This window comes from Artibeus jamaicensis, unplaced genomic scaffold (assembly GCF_021234435.1).
Source record: "Artibeus jamaicensis isolate MK-2021 breed Jamaican fruit bat unplaced genomic scaffold, CSHL_Jam_final contig_786, whole genome shotgun sequence".
In the NCBI taxonomy this organism is placed as follows: Eukaryota; Metazoa; Chordata; class Mammalia; order Chiroptera; family Phyllostomidae; genus Artibeus; species Artibeus jamaicensis.
Genome location: NW_026521971.1, coordinates 1,211,085 through 1,229,990, shown reverse-complemented (window position 1 = coordinate 1,229,990; position 18,906 = coordinate 1,211,085). Strand labels below are relative to the sequence as shown.

The 18,906-nt window shown below is 38.9% G+C and overlaps 1 protein-coding gene across 8 annotated transcripts in view; it reads left to right on the top strand.

Annotated features, from left to right (window-relative positions):
• Positions 1-18,906, top strand: part of RAPGEF6 (Rap guanine nucleotide exchange factor 6) — a 183,410-nt gene that overhangs the window by 69,290 nt on the left and 95,214 nt on the right. For 7 of the 8 annotated variants that reach the window (XR_008392901.1, XM_053672745.1, XM_037129820.2 and 4 more), the window contains one exon: positions 2,746-2,889. The exons of the other annotated variant lie outside the window; for it this stretch is intronic. Coding sequence is in view for 6 of the 7 variants with exons in the window: in XM_053672745.1 (XP_053528720.1) it covers positions 2,746-2,889 (144 nt within the window). In the remaining variant the exon portion in view is untranslated. The remainder of the gene's footprint in view (positions 1-2,745; positions 2,890-18,906) is intronic. 8 annotated transcript variants of the gene reach the window in all.

The window sequence follows — 18,906 nt, the reverse complement described above, 5'->3', positions numbered from 1 at the left end:
GAATTTTGCATATCTCACTAGAGCTTTTATGTGAGAGGGGTTTTTTTTGGTGGGGAGTAAGAAGGGAATGGTTTTTACAGGCTTACACATAAAGTGATAAAATTGTTTGGGGGAGGGAGTATATGTGACTTTGAATATCCAGTGCAACAGTTTAAATTTTATTTGGTCATCATTAGTGGTCCGTTGTAGCATTTGGAACAAGAGACCTGCCTAGTGCTGATTTATCTAGGTGATTTATCTGGCCATGCCAGATGGGATTAGAGAGGAACACTTGTGAAGCGACAGGATCACCTACTATTACTGTCTTTCAGGACTAAGGTGATTAACACTTGAGTAAGTGATAGTAACAATAAGAATAAAAGAAAGGACATTGTGAGGTTGATTTGTACAAAGATTTGTACAAGTTCTGAGAAATCAGTGAAGATAAGGCCCTGGCCTGTGTGGTTCAGTTGGTTGGAGCCTCCTGTAACTCACAGGGCTGTCTGCTTGATTCCCTGTCCGGGCACATACCTGGGTTGCGGGATCAGTGTCCAGTTGGTGGGGGTACGTGAGGCAACTGATTGATGTTTTTTTCCCTCTCACTCTCCTCCTTTATACATTATTCAGTTTTTATTCAATTTGTGTGAACCTCTCCCTAAAAATCAATTAAAAAAATTTTTTTAAGAAGGGAAAAGGTTGAAGATAAGGTTTAGAAGACAAGCAGGATTTGGAAATGTTGATGCAATTTCAAAGTTGGATGACTAGGACATTTTTTATATTAGCAAAAGATAACACATTAGAAAAAGTAGTTGTGGGGGAAAACAAATCACTTGTTATTTATTGGATGTGAAGTTAATTATAAGGTACACTTTGGAACATATCCTTTGGAAAAGTAAGTTTTTATTTATTTATTTAATATATTTTATTGATTATGCCATTACAGTTGTTCTATTCTCCCCCCTTTATTCCCCTCCACCCTGCACACCCCTCCCCCCCATTCCCCCCCTTTAGTTCATGAACATGTGTCTCAAGTTCTTTAGATTCTGTATTTCCCCTACTATTCTTGCCCTCCCCCTATCTATTTTCTATCTACTGTCTATGCTGCTTATTTTCTGTACCTTCTCCCCCCCTTCTCCATCTCCCACTCCCCTGTTGCTAACCCTCCATGTGATCTTCATTTCTATGGTTCACTCCTGATCTAGCTGTCCTCTTAGTTTGCTTTTGTTTTAGGTGTGGTTGTTGATAAGTGTGAGCTTGCTGTCCTTTCACTGTTCATCTTTTTTATCTTCTTTTTCTTAGGTAAGTCCCTTTAACATTTCATATAATAAGGGCTTGGTGATGATGAACTCCTTGAATTTGGTCTTACCTGAGAAGCACTTTATCTGCCCTTCCATTCTAAATGAAAGTTTTGCTGGATAGAGCAATCTTGGATATAGGTCTTTGGATTTCATGACTTGGAATACTTCTTTCCAGCCCCTTCTTGCCTGTAAGGTGTCTTTTGAGAAATCCGCTGACAGTCTGATGGGAACTTTTTTGTAGGTGACTGTCCTCTTACCTCTTGCTGCTTCTAGCATTCTCTCCTTCATTTTAATCTTGGCTAATGTAATGATGATGTGCCTTGGTGTGTTCCTTCTTGGGTGCAACTTCTTTGGGACTCTCTGAGCTTCCTGGATTTCCTGGAAGTCTATTTCCTTTGCCAGATTGGGGAAATTCTCCTTTATTATTTGTTCAAATAAGTTTTCCACTTGTGGCTATTCCTCTTCCCCTTCTGGTACCCCTATAATTCTGATGTTGGAGCGTTTAAAGATGTCCTGAAGGTTCCTAAGCCTCTCCTCATTTTTTAGAATTCTTGTTTCTACATTCTTTTCTCTTTGGTCATTTTTTTCCTCTTTCTGGTCCACTCCTTTGATTTGAGTCCCAGTTTCCTTTCCATTACTATTGGTTTCCTGTGCATTTCCATTCATTTCAATTAGTTTAGCCTTCATATGTTCCTCTAATTTGTGACAAAATCAACTGTAAAAGTAAGTTTTTAAAATTGTAGTTAGTCTGTAATTAGGCAGTGTGGCCTTGTGTTGGTAGCGTAAGTTTTGAAGACAGCACTGTATTCCAAATCACCTTTAATATGTATCACTGTCCTGTGATTGGGAAGTTATCAGTCTCTTTGGATTTTACTTAGTTCATCTATAAACTATGGGTAGTAATACCTGCTCACAAGGCTCTTGTGTGAACCACATAGTATGGTGTTTATGCATGCTGGCTCATTTTAAGCCTTCAGTAAATGTTAGTTTTCCCTTCTGCCCTAAAAGATACTAGCCTTACTCTTGGCCATTGCCATACATTAAGATGGACACCAAATACTAATACATTAATGTTTATAAAGCTGTGGAAATTAAAGCCTTGATTGTTTGCTAAATAAAATATTCATATAATTAGGCAGTTTGTAATTAGTCTAGCAAAGAAGTTAAAATTATTGAATGTGTAGGTGTAGTTAACAGCCTTCATTTCTGGTAAGTGACTTTACTTAGAAGATACATGTTTATGTGAGCAAGAGTGACTATTTCCTGGAAGGAAACTGTGGTCTCTAGATCTTATAATAACGTCACCTTTAATCTTTTTGAACTTATGAGCACTATACCGACTGTTTTCTTGAGGCAGTGTCTTGCTAGGAGTGAATGAAGCCTCCTTATGAGCTTGTTAAGACTCCATAGACTGTCAGTAATATGGAAAAATTGGATATTTAATCAGGAACATGAACATGTGTTTCAGGTAGAGAATTCCAAAGATAATGAAGACAATATTCTCCAAAGAGAAATTCCGGCCAGACAGTCCCGCCGAAGGTTCCGGAAAATTAACCATAAGGGAGAGCGCCAAACCATTACTGACGATGCAGACACTAACAGCTACCTTTCAGTGAGTACATTTAGGAACATTTCCTGGATCTTTCTTAATTTTCATATACAGTATCTTCATTTTACATATATTTTGGTAATATCAACACTTAGGACTGACTCTGTGGTCAAAATTTGGGTCTAGTAAATATAGCTGTAAATTTAAAAAATAGTTCCGCTTGGTTGAGTTGGGTAGAAATATTCTTATCAGTGAGAGTTTAGTTTTGTTTGATTTTTGCTGGGTTTTTTTTAGAGTTTTGTTTTTATTTTCCTTTTAAATAATGTGAAAAATAATTCTTAATGTATTTGTTTAGACATAAATGTGAATTTTCTTGCCTTTTTATTGCCTCAATGGAATATGGATTAGAGGCCTGAAAAGTCAGGTAATGGACTCAACAAAAGAAATAAAAATGTATTAATTATGCCCTTCATGTGTGGGAGAGATAGGCGTAATGTATGTTGTTGCAGAAACATACGCAAGCGTTGAAGCTGCATTTCTTGTGGAAATACTGAAAAAGAAGCAGATGAGATCATTAACTTGTGTAACACCTGAAAGACCATAAGCTCTTTCTTCAGAAATATTCAGTTTTGTAACTAGATAATTTCATTTTAGACTGAAAAGTAGTTGAATAAAGAAGGATAATCTAAAAAACAATAAATCTACATTTATTTTATCAGTTTTCAAGGGAGTCATCCCCCAAAATGTAAAAACAGCCTAGAGATTGATCACAGCAAAATTCTTCAGGGTGTGTTTAGTTCCTTCTGTTGTCAGAAATAGAAATTTACTTATTCCAAGTTAGGGACAAAGAGGAATATTCGTAAAGGTAATAGTTTATACTAGAATAAGTGTTAAGTTTAAGGCAGTTCTAAGGATTTAGTCACATTTGCATAATTTTACTGATTCAGTACATTCTATTTCTGACAATAAACAATAATTATCTGCATCCAGATAATACAAAGTTCTTTTCCTGTTTTTATGATTTAATATCTTTTTATACTAAATTTTCCCATCACTAATTAAGCCAGCATGTTTTGCCTTACTACATAAGTAATATGTATCTATTTTAAATATGTCTAAATTTAAAAGTTGTTTAGTCTCACAACCCATTGATGTACCTGTTGTCTTAATGGTATTATAATATTCTACTATAAAAATTGGCATAACTTACTCAGTTTTCAGTATTAGATAATTTACATTTCTTTGTGGTTATATATTTTTTAACATATTTTATTGACTATGCTATTACAGTTGTCCCATTTTTTTCTCCCCTTTATTCTCCTCTACCCTACAGTCCCTCCCATCAGTATTCCTCCACCTTAGTTCATGTCCATGGGTTGTACATAGACGTTCTTTGGCTTCCTCATTTCCTATACTATTTTAACTTTCCCCTGTCTATTTCATACCTACCATTTATTTTTTTTAATATATATTTTTATTTTATTGATTATACCATTACATTTGTTCTATTTCCTCCCTTTATTCCCCTCCACCCTACTCTCCCGTCCCCACCATTACCCCCCCTTTAGTTTATGACCATGTGTCTCAAGTTCTTTATATTCTATATTTCCCCTACTATTCTTGCCCTCCCCCTATCTATTTTCTATCTACTGTCTATGCTACTTATTTTCTGTACCTTCTCCCCCCTTCTCCATCTCCTACTCCCCTGTTGCTAACCCTCCACGTGATCTTCATTTCTATGGTTCACTTCTGATCTAGCTGTCCTCTCAGTTTGCTTTTGTTTTAGGTGTGGTTGTTGATAAGTGTGAGTTTGCTGTCCTTTCACTGTTCATCTTTTTTATCTTCTTTTTCTTAGGTAAGTCCCTTTAACATTTCATAACTGTTGGTTTCCTGTGCATTACCATTCATTTCAATTAGTTTAGCCTTCATATGTTCCTCTAATTTGTGACTAAAATCTGTGAGCATCCTGATCACCAGTGTTTTGAACTGAGCATCTGAAAGTTTGGCCATTTCTTCATCGCTTAGATTTGTTGGCTCTGGGGCTCCGAGTTGTTCCTGAGCCATGTTTTGATCTGTTTGTGCCTGTTAACGTATGAGGAGAGGCGCCTTAGATGTTCACCAGGGCGGGGCCACCCAGGTCGCTGGTTTGTGATGCTGTATGTGGGGGCGGGGTCAGAGAGGGAGCAATGGCGGTCCTCTCCACTCTCCCAGTCCGCCTCACCACTGGCTCCCTGCCTGTTTATCTGAGGGCAGATGTGGGAGCCTGCCGCCATGTGCCGGGAGGTCTCAATTCTCGCCTCTTCACTGGTTTATCTGCGCGTAAGTGTGCAACCAACCGCAGACAGCCAGCTGCGCCTCTTCCCTGGGTTCTGGACCCTCGGCTGCCTGTGCACCATGCGGGTTGCGGGATCTTCCCTGCTGGACCCCCACCGCTGCTGGCTTCGCCCCTCTCACCAGTTTAGCTGAGCAGGTCGTTGTTTTCAGACTCCGTATTGTCACTTTTCTGTGTGGTTTGATTGCGTTTATTGTTGTTAAAACTTTGTTGTTTTTAGGTTTGGTTGTGCGAGGACGCATAGTGTTTCCACCTACACCTCTATCTTGGCGGAAGTCATACCTACCATTTATGTTACTTATTCTCTGTACCTTTTCCCCATTCTCTCCCCACTTCTCCCTGCTGATAACCCTCCATGTGATCTCCATTTCTGTGATTCTGTTCCTATTCTAGTTGTTTGCTTAGTTTGCTTTTGTTTTTGTTTTTTAAGTTCAGTTGTTGATATTTGTGAGTTTGTTGTCATTTTGCTGTTCATATTTTTGATCGTCATCTTTTTTTAGATAAGTCCCTTTAACATTTCATATAATAAGGGCTTGGTGATGATGAATTCCTTGAACTTGACCTTATCTGAGAAGCACTTTATCTGCCCTTTCATTCTAAATGATAGCTTTGCTGGATGGAGTAATCTTGGATGTAGGTCCTTGCCTTTCATGACCTGGAATACTTCTTTCCAGCCCCTTCTTGCCTATAAGGTCTCTTGAGAAATCTACTGATAGTCTGATGGGAACTTCTTTGTAGGTGACTGTCCCCTTATCTCTTGTTGCTTCTAGAATTCTCTCCTTCATTTTAATCTTGACTAATGTAATTATGATGTGCCTTGGTGTGTTCCTCCTTGGATCCACCTTCTTTGGAACTCTGAGCTTCCTGAACTTCCTGGAAGTCTATTTCCTTTACCAGATTGGGGAAGTTCTCCTTTATTATTTGTTCAAGTAAGTTTTCCATTTGTTGCCCTTCTTCTCTTTCTGGTACCCCTATAATTTGGATGTTGGAACGTTTAAAGATGTCCTGGAGGTTCCTAAGCCTCTCCTTGTTTGTTTGTTTTTTTTATTCTTGTTTCTTCATTCTTTCCTGTTTGGTAATTTTTTTCTTCCTTCTGGTCCATTTGATTGATTTGAGTCCCAGTTTCTTCCCCATCACTATTGGTTCCTTGTACATTTTCCTTTATTTCACTTAGCGTAGCCTTCAGTTGTTCATCTAATTTGCAACTAAATTCTACCAATCTTGTGAGCATCCTGATTACCAGTGTTTTGAACTGTGCATCTGATAGGTTGGATATCTCTTGGTCGTTTAGTTGTATTTTTTTTGGAGCCTTGATCTGTTCTTTTGTTTGGACCTTTTTTTTTTTTTTTTTTTTTTTTGACACACCTGTTATGTAGTGAGGGGTGGAGTCTTAGGTATTTCGCACAGTAGGGCAACCTGAGTTGCTGGGATGTGAAGCTGTATATAAGGGAGTGGTCTGAGGGGGAACAATGACACTTGCTCCCCTCTCTTCTGGATTTCAGTCACTTTCCCCACTACCCACAAGCAAATTGGGCCTTTCTGGTGCTGATTCCTGTTGGATGGTTTTGTATAGATTCTAGGACCCTGTGGTTCTCTCCAACCAACTCTCCCATGAGGCTGGGAGTTTCTTCCACCACCACAATTCCCAAAGGTTTTTTCAGTCAGTTTAGAGACTTTATTTTCTTCTGCTGGAGCCCTGGGTTGCAGGGTTGCGTGGTCTGTCTCACTACCCAGTTGTTTCTCCCTGTTTATTTGTAGGCAGATGTAGGACTAGTTGGTCTGCTGGCTGGTCCCTGCCCCATCCTCCAGCCATCACCTTACTGTGCGTCCTCTACACCCCTCCTCCCAATCTAGAGGAGTGGTTCTTCTTTAACTCCTTGGTTGTCAGGCTTCCATACAATTAGATTTTCTGGCAGTTGTGGTTTTTGTTCTTTATTGTCTTTACTTTTGGTTGTGGGAGGAGTCAAAGTGTTTTCTACCTATGCCTCCATCTTGGCCGGAAGTCTTCTCTTTGTGGTTATATGTGCCCATATCTTGGTTTCTCGAGAAAAAATCTTAAGGAGTAGCATTGCTAAATGAAAATATCTCTGTGCTGTTTTGTTCTGTTTATATGAGTTAGAGTGTACAGATTTTGTGTGTGTTTTGATTACTGGCTTATTCTAGTCTCCACTTGAGTGTTCTCTTCCTGTGTTTTTTGGTGTCTACAAGTTGTCCTTCGGGGATATGCTGGTTTCCTGAGTGGCCAGGAAGAGCAGTAGTCAGTCACACTGCTTGGGATCCTGTCCAATTGATGGCTTTAAATAAAGACTGGCATGTTTGCATGTGAAGGTTTATATAACAAGTTTTGGGTGGTTATCCTGCTACCATCAGGAATTTGGCAGATAATGGGAGAGGGAGAACTAAGTTGATGTAAATTTAGATAAAGCTGTTTTACTAAAACTGATTTCCCTGACTAGGAATCAGACCCAGACCTTTTGGTGCACAGGAGGATGCTACAACCAGCTAAGCCACCCATGCAGAGCAAGAGAATCGTGATTGTAATGTGAAAGGTTTTTTTTTTTTAATGTGAAAAAGAGCATCTCTATTACAGTAATAACATTTTTGAAACTCCTTTGGGTATTGCTGTCAGAGCTTGCTGCACATTTAAATGCCTCCAAATTTCTCAGGGATTTCAGAGCTTCAATTCTTTTACAAGGGTGTATTTGATATTCAGAAAAAGCAAAATAGTCATTGGAAGAAATATTCAATGACTAAGATGGGTAATTAAGCCAAGTAGAAATAGTCTAGTTATAGTGATTTTCAACCTTTTTCATTTCATGACACACAGAAACTAATTTAAAAATTTGTGGAACACACAAAAATATATATTTTTGTCAATCTGATGACAAAAACAGGTATAATTTTGATTGATTTACAAATAATAATGACAGTAATTACCATACTTTGCTGAGTATAATGCACCCCCACGATTTTGGCCCACACTTTTGGGGAAAAATATTTTTCATTTTAATTTTTATTGCAATTATTTATATTTAGAGACTTGTGTTTTTATATTGTAAAGAAATTTTAGCATTTATTTTTTAATATATTATGGTATAAGAACTTTTATGTAACAGATAATTATAAAAAACGGCAAGGTATTTCAGGCACTACCCATGTGTAATGTGCATCCTTAGTTTCCCAAACTCTTATTCAAGAGTTTGGTAAAAAAAAAAAAAAAAAAAAAAAAGTGTTTTATACACAGCAAAATAGGGTACTTAATCCTTTTGCTCCAATGTGACTTTTTAAAAATCAGGTGCCTATACTTCTATGAAAGGATTTCTGGCACCAAGAATTAATCAGTCAGGCATAACTTATTATGAACGTGATCAGTAAGATGCAACTCTGTTACATGGTCTCTATATTTATTGTTCAAGACAGGGCATTCACACTGAACAGTTATTGTTGTGTTTTTTGTTGTCATTATTTTCATTTGAAACTCTTAAGTGAAAAGAGGTCAGTACACTCGACTGAATAGTAAAGAATTGCATATTTTACAAATTCTTGTATGCCCTTGCTGGTGTAGATTGGTTGGTTTTAGTATTGTCCCTTAAAGCAAAAGGCTATGGGTTCGATTCCCAGTAAGGGCACATGCCTAGCTTGTGGGTTGGGACTCCAGTTGGGGCACATATAAGAGGCTACCAATTGATGTTTCTCTCCCTCCCTCTCTCAGTCCCTGTCACTCTCTAAAAATTAATAAGTATGTCCTTGAGTGAGAAAAAAATAAAAATAAAATAATAGTCATAAAGACATTTTGTGCTCACTGGTTGAAAATTGCTGGTCTGATACGTAGATGAGCTGTCGTTCTTGAATCCTTCCTTCACTGAATATATGACTGGGGGTTTTCAACCAAAGCTTTTGTGCTTTGGTTGCTTTACATCTAAAAATGAGGATGGTAGTGTCAGGTCTGCCTGTCTTACTGAATTACTTGGAATATACAGGGGGGGACTCAAACAACCAGAATTATCTTCTGGAGGGTGGGCCCTTGTAGTACAGGCTTCCCACCTAGGCAAGTGTCCTATGAACCCATTTGTTTCCATGTACCAGCTGGTGTTGTTGTGAGAGGCTGCGTTCAACTTCGGTGACTTTTTTTATTATATTTTATTGATAATGCAATTACAGTTGTCCTGATTTTTCCTCTTTGCCACCTCTCTCCCCAGTACATGCTATTCCCTCAGGCAGTCCCCATACCATTCTTCATGTCCATGGGTCATGCATGTAAGTTTTTTGGCTACTCCATCTCCTATACTGTATTTTACATCCTCAAGGCTATTCTGTAACTACATATTTGTACTTCTTCATCCCCTCACCTCTTCACTCATTCCCCCACACACCCTCACATCTGGTAACCATTGAAAGTCTCTATATCCATGATTTGGTCTCTGTTCTTGCTTGCTTAGTTTATTTTTTTTTACATTCGGTTGTTGATAGATTTGTATTTTTTGCCATTTTATTGTTCATAGTTCTGGTCTTTTTCTTAAATAAGTCTGTTTAACATTTCATAGACTAAGGGCGTGGTGGTGATGAACTCCTTTGGTTTTTTCTTGTTGGGAAGCTCTTTATGCATCCTTTGATTCTAAATGATAGCTTTCCTGAGTTGAGCAATCTTGGCTATAGCCCTCTGCGTTTCATGACTTTGAATATTTTTTGCCAATCCCTTGTGGCTTGCAAAATTTCCCTTGAGAAATCAGCTAACAGTCTTACAAGAACTCCTCTGTAGGTAACTGACTTTTTTTGCTGCTTTTAAAATTCTCTCTTTATCTTTAACCTTTGGTATTTTAATAATGATGTGTCTTTTTATTATATTTTAATATAAAAATACTGGAGTGGGCCTCTTTGCATCCATCTTGTTTGGGACTCTGTGCTTCCTGCACTTGCATGTCTATTTCCTTCACCAAATTTGGGAAGTTTTCTTTCATTATTTTTTCAAATAGATTTCCAGTCTCTTGCTCTTTCTCTTCTTCTTCTGGAACCCTATCATGCCAATGTTGGACCTCTTAGTTGTCCCACAGGCTGCTTATATTATCTTCATTTTGGGGGGTTCTTTTTTCTTCTTCTTGTTCTGATTCGTTGTTTTTTGCTTCCTTATGTTCCAAATCATTGATTTGATTCTCAGCTTCATCCATTCTACTGTTAATTACCCTGTATGATGTTCTTTATTTTGAATAATGTTTCCTTCATTCCTGACTGGATCTTTATTATGCAGCTGAGGTCTTCAGTAAGTTCCTTGAGCATCCTTATAACCAGTATTTTGAACTCTGTATCTGATAGATTGCTTATCTCCATTTTGTTTACTCTCTTTCTGGAGTTTTGTTTTGTTTTGTTTTTTCATTTGAGCCATGTTTCTTTGTCTCCTCATTTTGGCAGCCTCCCTGTGTTTCTTTCTGTGTATTAGTAGAGCTGCTTTGACTCCAGGTCTTGATAGTGTGGCCCAATGTAGTAGGTGTCCTATAGAGTCCAGTGGCACAGCCTCCCCTATCACCCAGGCTGGGTACTGGAGCTATGCCCTCCGTGTTGGCTGAGTATACCCTCCTCTTGTATTTGAACCTTGGTTGCTGTTGGCTGGTCAGTGGGACGGATTTACCCAGGCCAGTCTGCTGCAAGGACTGCTGTTTACCAGTTACCACCAACATCTGCCCTCCTTGGAGGATCAGCTGTGCAGGGGCAGGGTGGTGGTGCTCTCACGTGGTCTGTAACTGTCCACTGGGTGCACTGACCCTGGGGTTTCCCAGGTGGAGCAGGCCAAGTTCAGTCTGGAACTGTGTTTTGCCTAGGGCACCCTGCCTGAGCTATAAAGCAATCTGAAATGGCTGCTACTTGTGTTGGGCTTGGAGATTTCCATGGGAAGCCAATCTGAATCTAAGCTGGCTGCTGCCAGGGCTCGTCAAAGCCAGCTGTTGCTTGTTTGATAGGATTTAGGAGCCAAAACCAGCCATTCATATGGAAAAGCAGCTTTGCTGGGCCCGGTAAGTTTGGTGGGCACAGTAAGTTTGGTGGGCACAGTCTCTGGGGATCTGCAAGGTGGGTCAGACAGTGTTATCCAGGTTGATGGAGTCTCAGATATGGCACCAGTTCCCTGGCTCTGTGAAGGTTTAGAAAGGGGACAGTGGCACTGCTTGCCTTGATGCCAGACACTTCAGTCTCTGCCAGATGCCATTGGTGCCCTCCAAGCTGCTACTCTGGTGCTATAGCTTAGATTGAGTGAGTCTAAGTAAGTCTGTGTGTGGGCTCTTTAAGAGGAACTGCGTGGGACTCTAGCAGTTTCTTCCACCAACTCAATTGCCACTGGTTTTTGTAGCCAGAAGTTGTAAGGACTTGTCTTCCTGGCAATGGAACCCTGGGTTGAGGTGCCCGGTGTGGGGCTAGGACTCCTTGCTCTCAATATATCGCTCCTGAGTTTTTATGTGCGATGTGTGGGTGAGGGACCAGTCCTTTCCTTGTCTGTGCCCCTCCTACCAGTCTGGAAGGATGTGGTTTCTTTAATTCCATAGTTGTCAGAATTCCATGCAACTCTGATGGGTCTAAGTCATGGTTGTTCTGTATTTTATTTGTAATTTTGTTGTGGTTGTGCAAAGAGGCAAGCCATGTCTGCCAGTGCCGCCACCTTGACTGGAAGTCCCCGTGAATTTTTTTTTGAGGACTCCTGTCATGTTTGCCCATTTCATGATAGGTTATTTACAAGTGCACCTGCCCACACTGCACTGACAGTTCTGTAGTTTTTGAACAAAACCAGCATGAACCCTGTGTCCCACCCTCTCTATTTACCTGATCTTGCCATCAGCGACTTTTTTTTTTATTTGCCTGATGGAAGAAGTCCTCAAAGGAAAATGCTTTGCTGATGTGGAGGAGGTGGGGGAAAATGACAGAAGCACTAAAAGGCATCAAAATTGACGAGTTCCAAAACTGAGCAGTGGGAAAAACATTTCAGCAGGTGTACTGCATGAATCGGAGAGTATTTTTGAGGTGAGGGTATTTTGAGGTTTAAACATGTAAGAATAAATACACAATTTTCCATAAATAACTTACGGGTTTGGGGGACAGTCTCCCTTACATGTGTACACCCACAGTCTTATCATTCAGTAGCATTTAGATTCTTCTTCTCCAGTGCCCTCCTCTCAGTTTCCTTGTGTCGCTCATTTGTTTAGTGTTCACTGCCATTCTTCCTGTAACAGTTGTGGCAGTGATTTTTCACACTCCCCCCAGCCAGCTTTCGTTGTAGGAGTAGTATTTTTTCATTTTAAGAGCATTGGAATGTTTTTAATTGAGAAGTATCGTTTTAAATCTCTGAGGATTATCATTTTAAATTTCTGAGGATAATGAACACAAAATATTTCTTCTGGGTAATACAGGTATTAATTTATAAATAGAAGTGTAGATTTTTTAATTTTGAGCAGTTTTGAGTTTATATGCACATAAATCTCTTCTTCATTTTGCCCCAGTCTACCTTTTCAGCCTTCTGGCCCCATTATTTTGTTGAAGGTGCCTTCCTGGAAGATTCTGACAGGCTTCTTCACTTAAGGTGACTCTGTTCTTTGATGAATCACACTGAATGTGAACTTGCCATTTGCTCCTTTAATCTATAATGGCCTCCTGCCATGTGTTCCTGCCAAAGCCCTGCTCAGCTCCCAGAACCCCATTCACCTGTGACCTCCTTAGAGAAACCTCCCCCAACATTTTGTGTCCACAGAGCACACTTCTTACTGGGCCCTTGGATATTATACTTACTACTGCTGCCTGAAGTATGCTCTTAACAGTTCTGCTCTACTCTGAGGATACCAGAAAACAAGATACTCATATAAGAATTTCTTAAATGGCCATTTTTATGTAAAGTTGATTGTGTTTTAAATACGTTATATCCTACAGTAGTGAAGGTTTTTCAGGTATAATGAATTGAATTTTAAAGAGTGGCGTATATGTGAAGTTCAACAGTAAAATTAAGCCAGGACCAGTAAGGGGAAGTATCTTAGTTCACCAAGGACAAGCAGCAAGAATGCCTTTATTTAACTTTAAATGAGTCTCTGGGCTGTCAGACAACATTCACGCTCAGTTATTTTTATAGAAATATTATTGTCCCAAATGTAAATTTTGACATTCTTCAGAGATTAAAAAATTTGTTGGTGTTGGCACACATTCATTAGGGAGTCCTTTCTCTTCCCCCATCTCCCCTTCCTCTTCCCCGCCCCCCACACCTTCTTCTCTAAAAAAGCAATGAGAAAAATGTCATCAGGTAAAGATTAAAAAAAATTGACAACAGCCAACACAACAATGGCCATCTGGCTGTGAGGACTAGATTGCTTAACCACCTTTATGTTGGCACAGTGAACAGTGGCTAGAGACTTCACTTGACCATGGATGTGACACCTTGAGGATTTTAGCAAAATGTGTTTTCTTTCATGGAGCCTATGTGTGTCTTATTAAGGAAGTCATTCCTGCAATAAGAAATAGAATCCTGTCCCTCCAACCCCGACCTGTTCATGAGGATTTGGGTTCAAACATGTTTGCTAAGATCTCCTTGTGGAGAATATCTTGAGGCTGCTATAATAATACCACAGGCTCAGTGGCTTATAAACAACACATTTATTTCTCACAATTCTGGAGGTAGATTCCTGACCTCTCACTGTCTCCTCACGTGGTGGAAGGGGCTAGGGAGCTCTGAGCTCTTCTATGAGGTCACTGATCCTAATCATGCAGGCTTCTTCCTCATGACCTGATCACCTTTCAAAGACCCCACATCTGATACCATCACCTTGGGAGTTGGGACGCAAACCTTCAGATCATAGCAGCATCCCAACATTTGTCTCAGAATGACGCATTTGGACTTCCAAAGAAGCTAGTGCAGACAAGTAAGGTCTTCGACATTGGTCAGTTAATCAGAGTCAGAGCCTCAGTTTGATATGATAGAATAGACAGTTAACTAGGAAGCAGATGATACATGTTTTTCTTCCTCAAAAGCTAACTTGCCGTTTTAAGAAATATGTAAGACTCTCAGTCCCTGCATTATGTGTGGGATGTGAACTAGATAATAATTTGGGGGGGTGTCTTGTTTTGTTAATGTACAGGCTGCCAACTTGTATCCACATGGTAGAGGAGGGCTCTGGAGCTCTCTGGGGTCCGGAATGTTCTTTCACTTCTAAAGCGAGGAAGTTTGTACGTGGAGTCTTTGCCAACCTCACTCGTGTGTAAGGCAGTGAGCGCTGACCTGACAGCTGCTGAGGAGTTCGGAGCCCGCCTCTGAGAGCCTCCCCCTGCGGACCAGCCAGAGTGCTCTGCACTGGTATGCTCTGTGTGGTGCTTCCAACCCTAAAACCAGTGAGGGCTTTTCTTTTTCTGTTTACAAGTGTCTGACATCTCCTAGGAGAATTCTGCTCCTCCTTTGTTGCCTGGGAAATATGTAGAATGTAGATAGGAGGGTCTTTTACCTAGTTCAGATGGACAGAGAATGAGCAAAGGGGTGGCATTGGAGTCAAACTAAGTGGGACAGATGCCAGCCTACAAAAGAATTTTTTAAATTGTGAAACAAAATGCTCCTTGTAGAAATGTAAAAACATACAGAAGAATATAAGGAAGGGTATAAATTTGCTGTTATTTTCAAAACCAGAGATAGCTAGTATTGCTAACGATTTTTAAATGTATCATGATTAATTCACATCTTTTAACTAATTTAGATAATGTTGAATAATTATAGATCCTGACTTTCCACTTCTCATGCAATTAAATTTTACCTAAACATTATTTTTAATATTAGCATTAGTGTAGCAAAGTATTCATGCAGCTTTCTACTTTTCTTCTGTTACAAACAACTTGTACAAATAAATCTGTATATGATTCGTTTTTTTCCTTAAGATTGATTCATAGAAGTTAAGTTACTGGGTTAAGTGTATGAAAATTATTTTTAAGGCCTATGTAAGTATTGCTAACTTCCAAGTGGTCATATTTAAAACCATTTCATCATTTACTCCGTATGAATTATAGGAGTGTTAGGAGGAAGGCTGAACATGCCTCTCTGATTTTCTGGCTCAGTCCTCCCTCCCACAAAGGTAACACCAGTTCTTATGGATCTGCCCAGGAGCCAGAATCAGGAGGTTTATATCATACTTGAAACACTTTACACAATAATTGCTGAAGACAGCACTTTTGAAAATTGTTTGCAGCAACTCTGGTACTAATATATACCAGTGGTCTTAAGAGAATGATTGGCAAGAGCATTCCCGTTGAAAAGGGAATAGCTGCTCAGACGGAGCAAACAGATTAATGCTGATTGTTACTGCCTTTTAGTTGGATTTGCTCTGTGCTCAGCAACTAAGCTGTGTTCTTCCTTTGACTTCACTAGTACTAGAAAATGTATTTAAATCAGAGAAGTGATGTGACGGTAATCTGTGATGTATTCAGAATTTACAGGCAGAAACCGTATTTTCAATTATTTAATTTTTAAAATGCAATTTCTTTTTCCAGTCATATTTATATATAGTTCTATTTTAATTATTGGACAGATCTTATTTATTGAAGAACATCATATACCGTGTTACAACTTGACACTAGGTTTGCGTATAGTATGTATTTATGTGTACATGTGAGTGAATGAAAAATGCTTGATATTAACTGCACAGTGCTGGGGAAGATAGAAGCATGGTGGTGCCTTTTTATTGTTCCTTTAGTTTCACTGATTCTAATTATAGAAGCTTACATCACCTTAGTGGATGATGAAGGCTTCCCTCTCTCTCTCTGCTTTTTCTTCCTGGACCACTCCCTGAGGATGGATCATATTTCATAGTGCATATGTGTCCTGCTGGTGGCTTTGATGGGGTTCTCAACAACATGGTGCTGATCACTTAGTGGCAGAGATGACAGTGTGCTGAAGCGCACTGTTCTTTACAGAGGAAAGGGAGGAAGAGCATTGGTACTCTGGCTTCCCTCCTTCAGAAGGGCTAAGGAATAGATAGGATGCAGTTTAAAAGCAGGAATTCCTAAGGGGCACCGGTAATTAGAGTTAACCATATTCTGATAAGTACAAAGATTCATTTCATATGTTCGAGTTAACCAAGGGTGGTGGGTGGGAAGGGGTGGAAAGCTGGCTGCAATCCTTTGTAAGAGCTTATATGTCACCTCGACATTGTGGGCAAATTTGTTTATTTTTCCAAAAGGATTCAAGTATTTTTACTATATAGATCAGTTCATTTAACAGTTTATATTTGAAAGACCAAATACAGGTACAATACATAAATGAGTGGCCTATTTATTTTATTTAGAAAAACTATGTAATTTTTCTTTTGTTCCTCACCTCCTTTGGTTTGGCTTCTCTAAATTGTGATTCTGTTTCACTGAGCCACTGTATGAAACTATGCCTGTTCCTGAGATTACTGTAAACCTGGATTTCGTTATTGTTGGTTTTTGGTTTTCATAATGTTTAGAATGTATATCTTCTGATAACTTATTTTTATCCATGATGACCATTTTCCCCTTTTCAGTGTGGTTATTTATTGAAATAAAAGGAATATGTATTGTTTAGTAACTGTCAGAACCTCGTTTTTGGCTTTCTCTGTAGTATGATTTCAAATGTTTTACTCTGCATTTTCATTTGGAAATAATTTATACAGTTAGCATACATTTTTATTGTTTACTATATAGAATTTACTATTTTATAAAAATATCTTGTAATGGTTTGAAATTTTGCAAAGCCAATGTGCATTGATTACTTTATTTTGTAGTAGTATGAAGAACCTTTTGGAAGGTAAACATTTCATCAATGTGGCTTAGCATCGTGCACTTCACATGCAGGAGAAATGTGTCTTTTGGCATTGGGGAGCATGTATTCTTAAATGGCTGTGCTGTGGTGATGGTTCCTGGACAGTGTGCAGGTCTGGGAGGGTGTGCTCCCGAGCTGTAGTTACTTCCTTTGAATTGGTAAGATAATGGGGTGAGATTAGATAAAATTCTAAAAGTGATGGAAGTGAAAGTTGTTTATTCACCAAATCATGTATTTTTAGTTATTTGATAAATTACTGACTGTTCTTTTCAAAAGATGTTTATTTCTTCCTTCACTAATTAACACTAATTAAAAGGTTAAGTCATTATTTGTGGAGGAAGAGTGTGGTGCAGTGTGTTTTCTAGTGTGAATATAGAATTGAGCCTGTTTCTTTCTGTCACAGCAGTGCTGCCCAGGGAGACCTGGCATGCCAGATTCACCTTACAGCTGTTCCCTAGAACAGCAGACACTACGAGATGATTGGTAGAACAAGGAAGAGGATGATGTCATCCTCACTTACAGGCCAAAATAAAGGAAAAGAGAGTTGTTCCTTTATTGAGTTGGTGTTGAGTACTACTAGTTCTCACATGGCCTTAGTGGATTGCATTTCAGCCAGGGATCGGTTTTAAAGCAGCCAGGAGAAGGCTGTCTTCCTCGCTAAGCTCTAGGTCCTCCTTTGTGTGCTTGCCAACATGATTTCTAAAGAGGGGAAAGGTGCCCATTAGGGTTTTGCTCTTTGATTTGGTTGTAATTTATCCTCTTGGTACTATACACAATTATTGTCTGGCATTGAAATGGAAATGGTTTTGAGTCACATCATTATTGTTTATGTACAAAATGCTAGTCTTTTAGAAATTTATCTTTAGGAAATGTTTGGCTTTATTACTTATGAAGTGCCTACTTATCATTTTTCTATTAAAAAAACTGAAAAATTAAAATTAGATTTCAGTTGATTTATTCTGGAATGCTTAACAGTTTGTTGATATTCCAACCCATTGTAGTTTATTTAAATTAAGTCAAAAGATACATTGGTTCTTGAAAATCAACCTGCACATATTTTCTATGTTTTTTTACTTTTAGTAACTGGAGTCATGCTTATTTGTATTTGTGAGATTTAGTTTTATGCATAAATGCAAATTTGGGGTAGTGTTGAAATTATTACAGAAGACAAATACTTGTTTTATGGAAACCAAAATTTGTAAATGATCACATATTTTGAAAACATGACTTGTCTTTGTTCAGAGTAATACTTAGTTTTACTAAAGTAAATGAGTCTTGTAAGTAGCAGCATAATTCAGATTGTCACCGTAGTGTTGTTCAGAAAGTGACTCATCCTTTGCCCAAGGATACTGAAGAATTTTTATTTCCTCCCAAACAGTGTGATGTTTCTATGACAGTGGAGTCCTTTGTAATAATCAGTTAATAAAATTTTTCCTCCTATGTTGCAAACCTTTTCCCCCCAAAGTTGTGTTAGGTTAATAAAGCAAAATAGTTCTGTTACTTTGCTGTGTTCATTGATTGTTATTCTCGTAACTCTGCTGCCTGGAGGTGCACTAACTGTATTTTACCATGGGAAGTTACGTCTTCCTCTGACCGATGGGAGGCAGCAGTGCAACCATAAGTGCAAAGTCTTTATGGGAGTAGCTGCCTTGTGGCAGAAGCATGAAGAATAAGGGTGGCTGCTAGAGGACTTGTATTTTCAGATTGGAGAGGGTGTGGCAAAATTAAAGGATTTTTAGTGTAACTTCATAGAAAAAAATGAGATTTCCTTGTAGTCCAAGCTCAGTTTGGAGGCAGGCTTTATCATTTTCTTCTCTGATTCCTTCTGAGTTTTAGTGGCTTCCCGTCTCTTTCTAGGAATTGAGCTTGGGCTGTAGCAAAGTACCAAATTGCATAGATTATTCTTCTCAGAGGATTTGGTGCATGCTGTAAGTGGGCTGCTGTGCCTGCGATTTTTTTTTTAGCT